General features: G+C 34.3%; 5 protein-coding genes across 5 annotated transcripts; 4 read left to right on the top strand and 1 right to left on the bottom strand.

Moving 5' to 3' along the window:
* The first annotated feature begins 25 nt into the window (after positions 1–25).
* Positions 26–971, top strand: LOC124441171 (parkin coregulated gene protein homolog). The gene is made up of 2 exons (XM_046991604.1): positions 26–222; positions 284–971. Exons 1-2 carry the CDS (start codon positions 40–42, stop codon positions 899–901), a joined length of 801 nt encoding a protein of 266 aa, XP_046847560.1. The 5' UTR covers positions 26–39; the 3' UTR covers positions 902–971.
* LOC124441170 (tRNA wybutosine-synthesizing protein 5-like) lies at positions 972–3905 on the bottom strand. The gene is made up of 10 exons (XM_046991603.1): positions 3370–3905; positions 3185–3248; positions 2993–3118; positions 2832–2881; positions 2564–2656; positions 1973–2140; positions 1800–1878; positions 1665–1727; positions 1512–1586; positions 972–1344 (listed from the first exon to the last, which is right to left on the bottom strand). The coding sequence occupies exons 1-10, from the start codon at positions 3780–3782 to the stop codon at positions 1207–1209; spliced, it is 1269 nt and encodes a 422-aa protein (XP_046847559.1). The 5' UTR covers positions 3783–3905; the 3' UTR covers positions 972–1206.
* Positions 3906–4059: 154 nt separating this feature from the next.
* LOC124442362 (homogentisate 1,2-dioxygenase-like) lies at positions 4060–9230 on the top strand. Its single transcript, XM_046992860.1, is given in 16 exon segments — positions 4060–4230; positions 4300–4333; positions 4336–4364; positions 4488–4576; positions 4642–4747; positions 4834–4890; positions 5460–5551; positions 5629–5663; positions 5742–5821; positions 5953–6052; positions 6118–6242; positions 7195–7299; positions 7369–7495; positions 7880–7932; positions 8167–8298; positions 8983–9230. Coding segments are annotated over 16 exon segments (1470 nt in total). The 5' UTR covers positions 4060–4068; the 3' UTR covers positions 9127–9230.
* Positions 9231–9280: 50 nt separating this feature from the next.
* On the top strand, positions 9281–14002 carry LOC124440902 (protein AATF-like). Its single transcript, XM_046991323.1, has 12 exons — positions 9281–9618; positions 9986–10276; positions 10586–10723; positions 10795–11036; positions 11172–11294; positions 11860–11904; positions 12019–12120; positions 12267–12335; positions 12821–12885; positions 12972–13052; positions 13686–13757; positions 13841–14002. The coding sequence occupies exons 1-12, from the start codon at positions 9360–9362 to the stop codon at positions 13911–13913; spliced, it is 1560 nt and encodes a 519-aa protein (XP_046847279.1). The 5' UTR covers positions 9281–9359; the 3' UTR covers positions 13914–14002.
* An 801-nt stretch (positions 14003–14803) lies between these two features.
* LOC124440894 lies at positions 14804–17647 on the top strand. Its single transcript, XM_046991315.1, has 8 exons — positions 14804–14887; positions 14992–15094; positions 15172–15252; positions 15344–15473; positions 15541–15593; positions 16447–16587; positions 16669–16800; positions 17447–17647. The coding sequence occupies exons 3-8, from the start codon at positions 15175–15177 to the stop codon at positions 17645–17647; spliced, it is 735 nt and encodes a 244-aa protein (XP_046847271.1). The 5' UTR covers positions 14804–14887; positions 14992–15094; positions 15172–15174.
* The last annotated feature ends 42 nt before the right edge of the window (positions 17648–17689 follow it).

The raw sequence follows: 17689 nt of genomic DNA, 5'->3' as shown, positions 1-17689 counted from the left end.
CTATGCAACGAATCACCATTTGTTGATGGTCTTGTTGCTATGTACAAAATAATCAGTCAGGGAAGATTAAAGGATTTTCATAAGGGCGACTTTTTTTCAAACTGTAAAAACACACATAAAGGGAAGCTTTTTTGTGGAAAAAAATTAACCATGGCAACTTCAATGGCTCCTAATATCGTTGCTGATGGCTTTACAAGCAAGTCTAGATTAAAAAATGCAAAGGTATGCGACTTTTGTCGCGAGATTCTGTGATTATCTCTACAAAAGGATTTTAAATTTTTAGGTGAAACACCCTCCGAAATGCGGTGCTTTTAAAGAAAGACCAGCTACCAAGACAAGCTTCCGTAAGTTTTATGAAAGAGGAGATTTTCCCATTGCTCTTGAACACGATACAAAGGGCAATAAGATCGCCTGGAAGGTCGAACTGGAGAAGTTAGATTATCATCATTATCTGCCTCTTTTTTTCGATGGGCTTCGTGAGACAGAACATCCATACGAGTTCTTTGCCAGGCAAGGTGTTCACGATATGTTAGAACATGGAGGTCAGAAAATATTACCGGTGGTTCCACAGCTTATAATTCCCTTGAAAACAGCACTGAACACGCGAAATCATAAAGTTGTTTGTACGACATTGAAGGTTCTGCAGCATCTCGTCGTGTCTGGAGAAATGGTCGGCGAAGCTCTTGTGCCTTATTACAGACAAATCTTGCCAATTTTGAACATATTTAAGAACAAGAACATAAATTGTGGAGATCGCATCGACTACAGCCAACAGCGTCGGGAAAATATAGGTGATCTCATTCAGGAAACTCTTGAAAGTTTTGAACGTACGGGAGGCGAAGACGCTTTTATCAACATCAAATACATGGTTCCTACATACGAATCTTGCATGTTGAATTAAAACATTGGTCAAGTATAAACTAACAGTTGTATTTTATTGCTTAATGTGCAAATAAACTAATAGACAAAAATCCTGCTTTCAAACCTTCTATATTTTATTTCTATAAAATAGTTCAAAAATAGATTAATCATAGCGTAAACTGAGTTGGTCAAAATTAAAATGTTGGATTAAATTTTATACCTATATATAGATATTCAACTTCCTGAGTTAAAATGGTAACTACTTATCATTTTGTTTTTTCCAAATTGCCTTTGATTTTCATTTTTTTTCTCATATTTTCAACTCTTTCTAAAAATATATTCACATTAAAGTTCATCCTTTTTATCCACGGATCTTGAGTCGTCATTTTCAACTTCATAATTGCCATCATCACTGTCTTGTTCAAACTGTTCATTTACTTGCTCTGTAAGCTTGATAGCTAAACTTGCAACCTTATCCCAAGTCTAGAAATTGCAAAAAATATTTTATACCATACACTATTGATAAAAATCCTTCAGCAATAACAATGGAAATACCATGGTGTCTTATTGATATATTTTAGCGATTTGTGGTTCGATTTAATCCAAGGAATAACTTAGGTTCTGCACATAAGAGTTATTTGTTTGCTTACATCTTCATCCAATGACTCTATATCATCAATAGTAAGTAGGTCATCTTGAACTGGCTTTTCAATGTAAGAAAATATCTAGAAAAAAACAAGATGATATTGTTTCGACAGTGTTTAAAAATACCCAAATAGCTTATAAAAGAAACTCAAAATGACCTTGTCAAGTTTATCTGTCATATCATCTGACCATGTCGCTCCGTCTTCAAAGACACCAGAATACTACAAGAAAATCTAAATGTTCAATTGTAACCATCTTTGCATCGTTTCTCAAAACAACAAAAATCTTTCAACCTCCTGAAAAAACCATTTAAAATCTTCTATGTTTACAGCTTCTGTTTCATAATGTGAAAACATTTTTCTCAATAACACTCTTAAAATGAAAAAAATGAAAAATGTGACTATGAACTGTTTTAATTACTGCAGAAACTTTGAAATATATTTTCTTTCCAACCATATCAACTAACTTCAATCCATCAAGAGCTTCCTTTGGTAATAGCGCATCAAAACCAATAAATGTTAGTTCATTTAATGTTGTATTGCTAACATTGCATTTGTCTAATTGAGGTTTTGCTGATGGACTCCACCAGACATTAACTGCAATGTTGCGATGAAAGGAGGATACATGATGGTACCTAAGGTAAATGATAGGGTGGTAATGGTGGATACATGATGGTATCTAGGATAAATGGCATGGTGGTTATGGTGGATACATGATGGTACCTAGGGTAAATGGCATGAGGGTTATGGTTGATAAAAGATGGTACTTTGGGTAAATGATAGGGTGGTAATGGTGGATACATGATGGTATCTAGGGTAAATGGCATGGTGGTAATGGTGGATAAAAGATGGTACCTAGGGTTAAATGGCATAGTGGTTATGGTGGATACATGATGGTACCTAGGGTAAATGATATGGTGGTAATTGTGGATACATGATAGTACCAAGGATAAATGGCATGGTGGTTATGGTGGATACATAATGGTACTTAGGGTAAAGGGTATGGTGGTGATATAAAATCAACATTATGGTGGTATTTCTGATGAATGCATTCTCACCATAAATATGGTATGTATAAACAATCACCAGCTTGCATTTGAACATAATGATACTCAACTTCAGCAAGACCAGGATACTTGAGAAAATCTACCCTATATAAGGTAAAGTAAGCAACTTTATCAAATGTAATCACTTCTAGTTCATTGCATACCCTTTTAGTACATATACTTTACAATTATAGTACACCTATACCTATGGTACACCTATGGTACACCTGAAATATATCTATAGTATACCTACAATACATCTATAAAGTTACATAGCTACCTTTCAACATCTACATTGGAATAAGCAGATTTTGTGTTTTCTATAGTAACCTGGCAAAAAACATAGAAATGATCAATTCTCAATCCTGTTAATTCCAAGTCACATGCTAAAGCTAGTGATGTCACACATACTTATTTAAAGTTAGTTTCCAATTTACTTACGTTTTCTTTATATTTGTTGGGATCAATGAGGTAGAAATACTTAATACCATCAAAAAGGCAATTAATATTTTCAGCTGAATCAGTATGTAAAACCGACTTAGTTCCACCGCTGCTAAACCACATCATCTTAAACAAAAGAGAATCATTTTAAGAACTAAAATGCAGCAAATAGAAAGTTGACAAATATCTTACCTTGGCCACCATATGTTTGACAATGTCCTCGCATAACAATGAAGTTGGAAGAGATACATCCTTACTAGAGTTTTATGAAAATAAAAAGTTTACAAAACTTTAGAAAATTTCTCAATAGTTGTCGTCTCACCTGCAACTATCAACATTACAACAATATGGTTGAATTATTTTTTGGTTATTTTTACCTAAGAAAGTGGGGTAAATCATTCACAAGGTATATATCTTCATCTTTATATCTTTTAACAAAATCAGTGAAGGGAATCTCCTCTGGCGTTAAAGTTCTATTTTCTTTTTTCGCTTGTTCAACAATTACAATTTCTTTCTTGCCTTCTTCTATAGATGCCAAATATTCGTCAGTCCACAATTTAAAAGCTGGCGATAGCTTTGCTCCACCTCGTATAACTAATGGTCGACTACCCTCGACGTATTTTGAATAGAAATCACGAGGATTTGGGAAATATTCCACTGAATCAACATTCACAATTGTGCAATTGGAACCAAGTGGTTTTAAATGTCCAGGGTGAGATGAAAGGTCTGATAAATTGCCTTGGAAATGGCGGAAGATCGCAAGAAAATATAAAACAAATTGAGATTTCATAACTTTAGCTCAGTACAATTGTTTCAACATGATAAATTCTGTAATCACGTAATCATTGTGAAAAGCAGGCCATGTCTTTTGTTTGTCTTGTTTGACTTCCTTCTGGCATTTGTGGTTGTCAAATTAACAAAGTAACAATGTTACAAATTTAACCACGTCTTTCTAAAAGGAATTCTGATTGGCTACATGTAAAAACATGTTTTGTGATTGGCCACCCACTCTACGCGATATCAATGAGATGTTGCATATGATGATTCGAAATTTACATAAGCAGAGAAGCCTGAGAATGACCAAAACTTGCAGAATTGCTAAATATATAATATCTTTCAACGTGTCTGTTGACATAGTCCGTCCTCGCCGATGTTTTTTCGTATCTGAATTTTCTTTGATTATTTTGAAGGTTTGTCTGTGTGCTGAATATTCAGCAGTAAAGATGGAGGAATACGAGGTATGTACAGCTTTCTTTCCAGTTTTTGTTATATACCAATAACGAAGGCTCTTATTTATTTCTTTTTAGTATTTGTCTGGTTTTGGAAATGAATTTTCTTCTGAGGCTTTAAAAATGCTCTCCCTAAAGGACAAGTAAGTAAGAACTGCAAGTCAGGTATTGATTAAATTGGTAAATATCATGGAATATAGAACTCTGTTATAACTGTAGATATACTAAAATCGTGGTTATTTGTTTTTTTACAATATTCACTATAGAATAATCCACAACAATGTCCTTATGGTTTATATGCGGAGCAACTTTCTGGATCGTCTTTCACATCACCCAGGGAAACAAATAAACGAACGTAAAATTGTTTTGTTTATTCAAAGGTGATATTCTTGTTTTAATATTTCTTTTTATCATATATAGCTGGTTCTATCGTATACGACCATCAGTTGTTCACGAACCATTTAAACCATTTGATGTTGATTATTTTACAAATAACTGGAATGACTACCTACCCAATCCCAATCAGGTATAGACTAAACATTAAATTATTATTTTTGTAAAAGACATTCATTAATCTAGGTAGCTTATGTTTTCTGTTACAATATGATATAGTTCAGATGGAAGCCATTTGATTTGCCAGATAAAGAAAGCAAAGTTGATTTTGTTCAGGTACTACAGTACATGTCTACTAGCTTAGCAGTGCAAAGCTGGGGCAGATACAAGAGGGTGGGTTGGGGTGCAGCTTCCCCTACCTCCACCCCACCTCCACCCCACCCCCACCTCCACCCACCCCCAACCTTATTTAAATAAGACATTTTTATCAACATTTGTGTTGACAAAGTGCATCTAAATAAATTATAAAAACCGTTTAAACATTTTATTTTAAAGGTTGTAATTGTACATTTAAAAGCACACAAATTAATACATGATATAGCTTCAGAGGGCAACTTTTTATGGTTAAAGAGTGGGTGTAATCAACTTCATGGCATTTGTAGCTTAATCTTTATCTACTATATTTTTGGAACTTCAAATTAGGCATGATTTTATGCAAAATGATGACATGAATCCAACTGCTCCTTTGTCGACCCACTGTTCATTATTTAAAATTATAATTTCAATAATTTCACCTCTCAACTCCACTCCAATATTTTGTCCAGCATCAACACTGATCCAAGACTTAATTGGTTTGAGTATATGCTTTGAATAAAAGTTAAATTATCACATTCAATGATTCTTAGGGATTGAGAACTATATGTGGTGCTGGGGATTCAAGAGTACGAAATGGTGCTGCTATCCATATATATTCCTGTAATACATCAATGAATGAGACGTAAGGGTGGCTAGATGGCAATGCTTTCTCTGATATTATTATATTATATTATAATATCATTATTATATCATTTTCAGATGTTTTTACAATTCTGATGGAGATTTTCTTATTGGTATGACTGTCCAAAACATTTATTTTCTCTCCCAATTATCTGTCTGAAGTAATTTACATATTTTGTTCGCTTTTTTAGTTCCACAAAAAGGATGTTTAGACATTATTACAGAATTTGGGAAGTTTCTGGTAAAACCTCATGAAATATGTGTTATACAGGTACCTTAAACTATATGGATACTAGGATACATAAAGGCATATACATGTATGATACTATATGGATACAGTGATACACACAGGTACATATGTGTATGATATTTTCGTTTCATTTTTATTTATTCATTGTTTAGCAAGGAATGAGGTTCAGTGTTCATATTTCAGAACCTTCCCGTGGATACATTCTTGAAGTATTCGACGGCCATTTTGTTTTACCAAATTTGGGACCTATAGGTACATCAGTGAGAAGGGGGGATATTTTTGTCTTGAGTCATGCTCATTTTTACTCATTTATTTAGGTGCTAATGGTCTGGCAAACCCACGTGACTTTTTGACCCCAGTGGCGTGTTTTGAGGATGCGCGCGCACACAGTGGTTTTACTGTCATTAATAAGTATCAAGGATCTTTATTTTCCGCCAAACAGGTGAATTTCTTTGAACTATAGATATCTGTATACAATGGCGTCATGCTTTTCTACTACAATTATTGTCATGTGATTGTTATTAGTACAATTCAAATTGTAATCAAAGAGTAACTTTACCACTTTTATGTTTGGACGTTGACAATAAACTTGTAAAATACAACTCGTACAATTACAATCAAAATTAGCGCTTGCAGATTTCAAACATCGTTCATTCATCAAATAAGCATGAAGGCCTAAGATGAACTTAAAGTTAACACATTTGCCTGTACGAAATCTCAAATATTGAACAGTCTGTATTTCCCGATGATCTACCATTAAGCGATCATTTTTCTAGACAAAAACAGTGTTTGTAAAACACTGCTTCAACTTTATTTCAACTATAATCCATATTATTATGATTAGAAGTGCTTGATGTTAATATTCATGTCAATGCTTGAAAACACGAAAGAGATCAATTAAAATTTGTTGATAGAATTGCGAAATTGTATTCTTTGTAACATCAGTAATGTTCAATATAATTTTGGAGATTGCTTTCGTACCCAAACAGGTGATGTTATTCGACTTTACTATTTGAACTAAAGTATGGCATTTATTTATATAAAGTTCAGTTGTGATGATTGACTGTATAATTGTCAAATCTCTTAGTGTTCGTTGGTGTTTAGTTGAGTCCTGAGAAAGGCTGTTAATGTTGACAAATGTAGTCATCTTGACTGTGACCAAGATGTCAAAACATCAACAGCAACAATCTTTCTACGCACTGCACTAAACTGGACGGCCCACATATACAAACGTGTAAAAATTTTATAATTCTACAGTCAATAGTCACCACTAAACTATAACGCTCTCGAACGATTCGCTGTGTAAAATCTCTGATGATTTTGTTCATATTATGTAAAATATCATTTGCTACCAATTTCTGCAATATCTTTACAATAAATTCTGTATATTTTAGACTCATTCACCGTACGATGTCGTGGCCTGGTTTGGTAATTATGTACCGTATAAGTACAATCTTTCTACGTTTATGGTCATCAATGCCGTTGCGTTTGATCATGCTGTAAGAAATACCTGTTTATCCTTGTTCATCCCTCGCAGACTTGTTAACACGTACATATTTGTACTATAGGATCCCTCCATTTTTACTGTCTTGACGTGTCCTAGTACCATGCCAGGAGTGGCTATCGCTGATTTTGTAATTTTTCCACCTCGATGGAGTGTTAGTGAACATACATTTCGACCTCCATACTATCACAGTAAGTTTTATTTTTTAACGTACTAATATCATGTCCGCTGTAGTTTTTAAATTGGACATTATTTGTGCTGCAGGACTGTGTAGAATAAAGTAAATGGTTTGAACCCGGGAGTATCGTTACATGTTTGTAAATGTAGATCGTCCAGGTTGGTATAGTCCTGAGAAGGACTGTTTTTCTTGTTGTTGACTGACGTTTCGACAACCTTAGCGGTAGTCATCTTCAGAGTCAAATGAAGCTTGACAACAAAAACAGTCCTTCTCAGGACTATACCAACCTGGACGATCGACATTTACAAACATGTAACGATACTCCCGGGTTCAAACCATTTACCGTGTAGAATGTTCAACTTTGTTCAACTTTTTCAATTCTCTTGTGTTATTTTAGGAAATTGCATGAGTGAGTTTATGGGACTTATTTACGGCAATTACGAAGCAAAGGTATTTTTGATTTGATTATTTCTAAAAGTTTTTGTGGTTTAAGTTTTTCATTAAAGTGTTCCATACTTTGGAATTTTTCTAAATGAAACTTACAGGAGTATTTAAAATTCATTTCCATTACTCTACATAAGTACTTTAGCTTATAGCTACAAAAACCAAATTAATATAAAAGTTACTTGGTATTGTCAATGGCGGGAACGGACGATATGTGACGATTTATTTTATGTTGTTTAGGAAGAAGGTTTTGCTCCTGGAGGCGCAAGTTTACACAGTATGATGACACCACACGGTCCAGATAAACAATGTTTTGATAAAGCATCTACTGTTAAAGATTTAAAACCTCAAAGAGTTGCTGATGGCACAATGGTGACGTAAATATATATTTGAAGGGACGATGGGGAGTAAGGGGGGAAAGGCATGGTTAAGTTAAAGGGAAAGTTAGCCATGACATTTGTCAATGTTATATTTTGAACCAAACTCTTTTTCCCATCATTTTTACGTAAAGCTGTGTGGTTTGGCAAAAATTGATCGTTTGTCAAAAGAGCACGACTTGTAAAAATGCATTTCGTGGTAAAGATAAAACCCTTTCTCCTTGCGCTGTTTTTGAGAATTGTAAACTCCATTTAAACTTGCTCTTAATGAAGTATTCGAAATCGAAGCGTAAACATATATTAAAGTGTAGAAACACACATTACAATTAAAAACATCACACCTAAATCACACATCACAACTAAAAATATTTCACTTCACACTAATTCACAATGACAATACACATTTCCTGCACACACAATACAATGACGTAAGAACCAGATAACAAAACGGCTAACCTGACGTTTACTCCTCATTTGACTCTGAAGATGACTACCGCTAAGGTTGTCGAAACGTCAGTCAACAACAACAAAAACAGTCCTTCTCAGGACTATACCAACCTGGACGATCGACATTTACAAACATGTAACGATACTCCCGGGTTCAAACCATTTACTTTAAAGTGTAGAAAGAAAGTCAAAGTATAGGACTTTATACAAAAAATGCAATTTATGTTTTTAGGCGTTTATGTTTGAGTCTTGTCTCAGTTTGGCAGTTACTAAGTGGGCAGCTGAAACCTCAGAAAAGCTTGACAATAGTTATTACAAGGTCTGGTCTGATATTTCAAGTCACTTCGATCCAGAATGGAAAATGGATAAGTCTTAAATGATACGTAATTTGGACTACGATAGTCTATAAAATTGACATAATATACTCGATAAATATATATAATTATAATATTCTTAACTGCATAAATCAGGTTATTCTCAGTTTGTGTCCAGTCTTTTCATCGCGAGATTTATCCTTTGGATTTGTACATACGGCGTACCTATTTTGTAACGACAAACATGTGAGAAAGATATCACTCCATTTTCGCTGAAGTTCAGTGTTAGAGTAATATGGCTACCTTAGCTGAAGAATTATTGTGGCTTACAAAACCATCGCCAGCGAAGATAGATCTAGAAAGCTTTGACGACGATTTTAGCGCTTTACTTGTGGAAAAAGATCAAGTTGATGAGAATGTCGAAGTAAATAAGAGTAATTTCAGAGCAAAAACTGACGTTTTATTGGCTGATAAAGATACAAGGTACGCTGGAGAGACAGTGTCAAGAAAAGATGTTAATGAAGAAGATAGCGATGACCCGCTGACAGATGATGGTTAGTAATAATGGAATGGCATTTTTTCGTGATAAATATTATTTTTCCATTTTTAGTATGTGATTTATTGGAAAATGGAAAGACGGGGGGGAAAATTAGGAGTAGTTTATGTGCCATACCGCTTACGTAGAGCTTACTACATACTAAACTACACTCATTCCTCCAAACCAAAACCTTTTTCTTACATATAACCTTGCTTGAATGTTGTTTGCCATCTTTAAAGCAGGGTATCCTTTTTTTGTCTCAAAGATTATTATTCATATTGACCACAATGTTTATATTGGAAATATTCTTTACACCTTGCAAATCTTTGCCTATGATTATTAAGTAATTGAACTGACTGTAAAACTTTTTATGTTTTTACAAGGCTCAGAAGAAGTTGATGTCAATTACAAGAACCATCTTAAGACCATGTTAAGTGAAAAATATAATTTGGATGATTCATCAAGTGACGATGAATTTAAAGAATTCAGTGAAATTGATGATAGCGGTTACGAAGCATCAGCTCAATGTGAACAGGATGAGGAGAATGAAGTTGGAAAAAGTGAACATGTAGATGAAGAAGTTGAAGTGACAGAAGAAGAAGAAGTTGAAGGGGACGAGGAAGATGAAGGGAAGAAGGAGAAAAAGAAGATGAGAAAGAACAAGAAGAAGAGTTAAGGACATTATTACAACAGAATAAAGCTGAAGTTGAAAGAGGAAGGCTGTTGTTAACCAAATTGGTATGTTTTGTTTAAATAGTAATGAAGTAAACTTTCTCTAAGTTATGATAACGTGAACTCTACTTTTCAACTTGTAAATTATAATTAATCCTGATGCCAGCTAGCTACTTTTCTTAGCTATAACTTTATCACACTTTATCACACTTTTCTTAACTTTATCACACTTTTCTTGGCCATATGTTGTTTAACTAGAAAATAATAGCAAAATATTTTGAAAATGAAAACCATTCATGAAATTGCTATAGCCCTATGGGACAGTATGTTGGAAAATCGTATCAGATTACAAAAGATGTTGGTTGATGTTAACAAGTTACCTCAATGTGAAATGTACAAAAAGATAAATGAAATTGGTGTCAGTCAGATTAAGGATCCACTATATAATAGTAAGTTTTTGAGAATATTTATGAAACTTGTAGAATCATCGCATACTACACCAAAAATATTTCTTTTTTAGCTCAACAAAAATTATTAAACTTGCTGCACAATATGTTGATATTACAACAATCATTATATGCAAGTAACAATGATTTGATGAAAACATTGGAGAAGACTGGTGACCAGTCACGTGACCAAGATGATGATGATGAAGATATTCCTAGTGATGTTGATGAACAGAGAAGTGAAACCATCCATGATTTAGAGATTGATGAAGAGAAAGATGATTTCATATTACCTAGGAAGAGAAAGTTAAATATGGTAAAATTTTATTCTTTGATATTTTATTTTCTTAAAGTTAATGGTTATGTTTTGTTTAAGAGAGTGAAAATTTGTTTACAGTATAATTTTAAAATGGGAAATTTTAGTGAATAAATCATTATTGTTTTATTGAAGACTTTGGAAGATTATTCTTCACAAATAACAAAACGTCATTCAGCATTTCAACGTTTTCAAGACTCGACAATTGAAAAATGGAATGAAAAAACGCAACTTGCTGCAGGGAAAGTTAGCAGTAAGGTAAGGGATTGTTAGGAACAACTTGAGGGAGTGTTAGGAACAACTTGAGGGAGTGTTAGGAACAACTTGAGGGAGTGTTAGGAGCAACTTGAGGGAGTGTTAGGAAGCAACTTGAGGGAGTGTTAGGAGTAGGAACAGGAGTGTTAGGACTTGAGGGAGTTAGGAACAACTTGAGGGAGTTTAGGAACAGGAGGAGGAACAACTTGAGGGAAACAACGGAGGGAGGAACAACTTAGGGAGTTGGAACAAGGTTAGGGAGGAACAAGGAGGAACAGGGGTTAGGAACAAGGAACAAGGTTAGGGAGGAACAAGGGAGGAACAACGTTAGGGAGTTAGGAACAAGGAGGGAGTTAGGAGGGAGGAACAACGTTAGGGAGTTGTTAGGAACAAGGGGATTGTTAGGAACAACTTAGGGTTTTAGGAACAACTTGAGTTAGGAACAAGGTTAGGAGTTAACAAGAGGGATTGTTAGGAACAAGGTTAGGGATTGTTAGGAACAACGTTGGGATATTGAAGAGATAATTCGATGTTGCGAATATTTGATTATAATGTTTTTATCTTGTAGTCATTTAGTACATTTGAAAGATCAACTTTAAACCAAATACGACAGGTCAGTAATTTAAAAAAACGTTACATTGATTTCTCTTTCTTATCTTGATGCAAACATTCATGGAAGGAAGAAAATCTTTCGTCAATTTAACTCAGCTATGAACGTATCATTTAGATTCTCAAGGATAAAGATAGACTCATCAAAAGAACTCAACTAAAGAGAAGTTCGTACAGAGTTTTAGGAAAATTTGAAGATAATATCAATGATAATTCTATGGTACGTAAGCGGGTACGATTCACTGAAATTCGTACCAAAATTTCCGGTCATTATGTTCTTAATTCTATGAATGTTAATGTGTTTAACAACAAAGCGAGGAATTGTGTGATCGTTTAAGGGATGTTAAGGGTTCTTGATGTATTTAGAACCAACGTGATGTACATTTGAAAGATTACGATACAGAAGTATTTGATGATGATGATTTTTATCACCAGGTACAGTTTTATTTTAAATGGAATGCTATCAGTAAACACTTGTAAGATGACATTTTATGTTGTGATGTGAAATAACGTTGAGTCTTGAAAGTTGCCTCCCCCCCAGGCCCCTAACGCAACCGTCCTCTCAAAAGTAAACGTACTCTTTATAGAACTTATATCCTTCATTATCCAATTAAGACGTTCATGTACATTAGTATCAACTACCACAACCTACCACAACTTTAAACAGACTGAAAAATACTTTATATATACCGGTAACGTTGATTAATATTTAACGACAGAAGTTAACCAATGCTGAGATAAACAACTCAAAACTAAGCGACCTCCCAAACTAAGCGACCTCCCAAACTAAGCGACCTCCCAAACTAAGCGACCTCCCAAACTAAGCCTCTCCCTCCCTAAAATTAGCCGCCCATTGAGGTCATTAATTTCGAATGTAGCCCTATAGTTATACTGTAACATGAATCTTGTCTTCTCTACAGCTACTTAGAGAATTTATCGAAAGAAAATCTGGTGTTGATCCTAATGATTCAGTTACAATGGGAAGGTGACACAAAAGTTTATGTATAAATTTCACAGTGGGTACATATGATGTGTTTGTTATAAGTCGTATTTGGTTATTTATTGTTTTAGACAATGGCTTGAAGTGCAACGTTTAAGAAATAAAGTAAAAAGAAAGGTTGACACTAAAGCGAGTAAAGGAAGAAGATTAAGGTTCGTGAATTATGAATTTTATTGTTTGATGGATAATTTGGTATAAAGTAAATGTTTTCAACCCGGGAGTATCGTTACATGTTTGTAGATGTAGATCGTCCAGGTAAGTATAGTCCTGAGAAGGACTGTTTTTGTTGATGTTGACTGACGTTTCACAATTTTATTTTTCATCAGAATCAAGTTGAAATGAGTCAATTGAAAGTGACTTCAAATAATGATGTTCAAACATCAGTCAGCACAATCTTTCTCAGGACTGCACTGACCTGCAGGATCAAGATCTACAAACATATAATTGTGTACATAGATGGATAGTTCGGTATATAGATTGTTAATTTGGTGTATAGATGGATTTAAGGAATGAAAGATGTTTTATGTGTTTGCTCAGGCTAATGCAAGAGACCTTTTGGAAGAACTCGAAAGCAAACGTTTTAATTTTTCCTGAAAATGTGTTCATGATTGATTTGCAAATTCTCTTTGATTGATTGGTTGATTTAATTGGTTGAGGTCAGATGTTTTTTGCCCCGGCTAAAACGCAGCTAATCAGCGCATGCGTTCTATTGTTTTTTCATTTTATAAAGTTTGGTATATACTGTATAAATGGCTAAATAGATAGTTTCATTTATTCTTTAAAAGGTACGATATACATTCGAAGCTCGTGAGTTTTATGGCACCTCAACAAAAAGGAACAATGACAGATTCATCAAGGTTTATATTATATTATATTTTACTGCAATATATAATCTTTGTATGATCTTTATTGTTAAGATTTCTCTATTGTTTTTCTTTAGAAACGAATTATTTACATCGTTGTTTGGAAAACGCCAACCATCAGAAATTGGTGATATTTCTTTATTCATGTAAGAAAATCATCGTTGGTATGAAAAATGACAATGAAAACAGATGTATACATGCCGGTGAAGAATAAATTGAAAGAAATTTTTAACATCTCACACGTTTGCATTGTCATTTATTTTTCTCCATACCTTCCCCCCTGCCTACAATGCTGTATACAATGCTGTGAACAATGTATCCCCCCTGTATACAATGCTGTGAAATCTTGGTTCACAGGTACATAGAACTTCCTTGATTAATTTATCTTAACAGATGAGCTGACAAGTTTCTACCCGTAATTTATCTTTTGAAGTTTGAACTCTTTAATAATAATTAATAATATTTAATTATTAGAATTATATTATTAAAATTATATTATTAAATTATGTTATTAAAATTATTTAATAATAATTACTTGACGTTTTGGATACTTTGGTGTAAATGCGCTTGCAACTGCAAGGTGGACAATGCCCTTCCATATTTTCCATACTATGTTCTTTATATATACGTAATATTTTTAAAATGTTGTTAACATCAAATGTATGTATAGTGTGTACCCCCGCCAAAAAAATGGTTGAAACTACTATGCCGGCTCCACCAGTTATGAAATTTTCAACAAATGTCGTGAGCTTAAGGGATATGGAGGGATATTTATGATGAGCAAACTAGGGGCCTGGGTCAAGTGTTAAATTTTGGCGCCAAAAGTAACGAGGAAGAAGGACTATGAAAATGTCAGTGTTTATTTCAAAAATACAAACTATTTTTTTGTATTTCAAACCATTTTCGAACTGAAATGAACGTGTATGCTGCGCTTATATACTTTGTGGTTTATATTTCTGTTTTGCCTTTTGTAAATTCCCTTGAATTTGACAACTTTTACGTCGAGGTTTGTAGTAAACTTTTTAGATTGATGGATCCTTGAAAAGACCCAAAGTTGAACATTAGACTTCTTTAGAAATCTGGACACTCGAAAGCAAAGCCAGGAGAGATCGCAGTTGTGTTTTGTAAGTATTTCTTAAACGGTAAACAGTCTTATATAAACGGTAAACAGTCTTATATATATTGGACAGTATTGCTGTCATTCATTAACGGACATATTTTTTTTCAGTTATGACTGTGGCGAATTCCGGCGTGAGTACGAAAAAGGTACAATCAAAAACATAAAATGTTGTTGGAATCATCCAGGAATCTCAGGAAAAAAGGATTGTGATGTACAAAAAATGTGTTTTCAACGCTGCAATATCCTTAAAATTCAATTCAATTTAAAGTCGTGTTTTTCCTGTTTCAGTCCATGGATTTGCATGGCGGAATGACTGTAACACTAGAGCCTTCAAGAAAAGCAAACATAACTTACCTTTTTACGAATTTGGTAAAGTTTGAAAAGCATTATTTGATAATGGAGTGCATGAAATGAATTCCCTCATCTCTTAAATCCTTTGTTTGACATTTTTTAATTTTAGTATCCTTTGGACAGAATTGGTTATTGTGTGTTTCATTTGTGGGATAAAAAAAGCAAATTTGCTCACACAATACGCTTCAATACGGTTTATGGAGAGAAAGACGACAAAACACTGTTGGGATCTTTTTACAGTAAGAAAATTTACGTTTGGTCAATGAAATATTATTGTGATGTACTTTATTTTAATATATATCATAGATTCTTTTGTTGGAGGAGAGAATAATACCAAAAAATGTGAAACAGTGGATTTGGTAATGTATTGTGTAATTTATACGATAAATTATACGTAGCTACTCCAAAAAAACATCTTGTAAACTCAAAATTTGCGTCATATGTGCAAGAGACGTGATTTAAAAGCGATGTTTCAACTTTTTTTTTGTGATTATCAAGCCAAAATGATGTTTTCTGGATTATGTTTTAACTTATGTTTCTTCAAATTCTCGGCCGGAAAAGGTTGTTTTATAACTTCTACTGGATTTCATATAAAGTAAATGTTTGAACCCGGCAGTATCGTTACATGTTTGTAAATGTAGATCGTCCAGGTTGGTATAGTCCTGAGAAGGACTGTTTTTGTTGTTGTTGACTGACGTTTCGACAACCTTAGCGGTAGTCATCTTCAGAGTCAAATGTACGTCTGCTTTATCGATTCTTCGATCCTTCTCAAGGAAAGATATTAATAGCTGGTCAAGATATTCGTGACGTAACGTTAGACAGTTTACGAAGGTGCTTGGGTGTTGTACCACAGGTAACCCATTGCTCAAACATAAAACATAAACAAAAAATGCAAATATTTTATAAATTTTAACATCAATTGACTCTGAAGATGACTCTGAAGATGACTACCGCTAAGGTTATCGAAACGTCAGTCAACAACAACAAAAACAGTCCTTCTCAGGACTATACCAACCTGGACGATCTACATTTACAAACATGGATTTCATATAATATGATAAAGATTGATAGTAAACTAGGGCAAACTGTATAAGTTGGAACTTACATAAGCATGTTTAGTATGATTGTACGACGTATAAAATAACTCAAACTTTTTTCATAAAGGACAACTTGTAGTTGAAAAATCTCATTTTCTCTCATATTTTACTTTAGGATCCCAGAAAGAAGTGCAAACCAGTAAACTGCGTGCAAAAATATAACGGTAAAAGAAATTTCTTCCGTCGTGAAACAAAATTATGCGAGCCGGTTCATGAATGTTTTACCAGTAAAGATGAAGATGGATTACCCACAACGGTGAAATTTACCATTTAAATTGTACTCATAACTATTTTCACTTGTGTGTTGACTGTTTTTCCTCCAAATTTCTTTTCAAAGGCGTTTGATAAAGATCACAACAAATGTAAAAGTTTAACACAAAAAAAACTAAGTCGAGAAGAGGAGGAAAATATGAAGAGACACATGAAACGTCGCATGGACGATGCAGAGAAAGAAAATACTCACATAATGGTCCCGATGATAAGGTTTCGACTAAATTTTCAACTTCATTTTGTTTGACGATTTTGGTGAATTTTTCCATCTCGTTTTTTGTAGAAAAATGTTTCTTCTCATATACTTTTTCTCATTGCTCGCTATGATGATGCGTATTGAGGGACTGGGGGAGGCTATAGGAGATAGGGGAGGCTTTAGGAGATAAGGGAGGCTATAGGAGATAAGGGAGGCTATAGGAGATAGGGAGGCTATAGGAGATAGGGGCTATAGGAGATAGGGGAGGCTATAGGAGATAGGGGAGGCTATAGGAGATAGGGGCTATAGGAGATAGGGGAGGCTATAGGAGATAGGGAGGCTATAGGAGATAGGGGAGGCTATAGGAGATAGGGAGGAGGAGATAGGAGATAGGAGAGGCTAGGAGATAGGGGAGGCTATAGGAGATAGGGAGGCTATAGGAGATAGGGGGAGGCTATAGGAGATAGGGGGAGGCTATAGGAGATAGGGGGAGGCTATACTTTCATTACAAATGCTTTGAAAATCGTTTCCATCAACATATCGGCTCCAAATTTTTTTCTGCTGTGATGAATCCACCCTGATAAGTCTCACCCCCAATTACAGAAACGTTCCAACGCCCCCGGTTTTTAAAGCTATCATTTATTAATAGAATACAATTCGCTGTAACCATGGTCAACGTGCTGGTGATATTTGTGTTTGCGATGATGGTTGGAAAACAGATACATCCAATGTTCCTTTGGGCGATCCAAAGTTTGTTAATGATTGGTGTAATGTAAGGACGAGAAAAAAACCTTTCTTATCTTATCATTTACAGAAACGTTTTATGATAGTTGTATCCTTTTCACTGTAATTTCTCTATATTTCAGAGATGGGAAACTTCTTAATTTCCTGA

Source organism: Xenia sp. Carnegie-2017, unplaced genomic scaffold (genome assembly GCF_021976095.1).
Source record: "Xenia sp. Carnegie-2017 unplaced genomic scaffold, XeniaSp_v1 HiC_scaffold_20, whole genome shotgun sequence".
Classification (NCBI taxonomy): domain Eukaryota; kingdom Metazoa; phylum Cnidaria; class Anthozoa; order Malacalcyonacea; family Xeniidae; genus Xenia; species Xenia sp. Carnegie-2017.
Note: the sequence above shows the minus strand (reverse complement) of the source record. Positions and strands in the feature narration are given on the sequence as shown.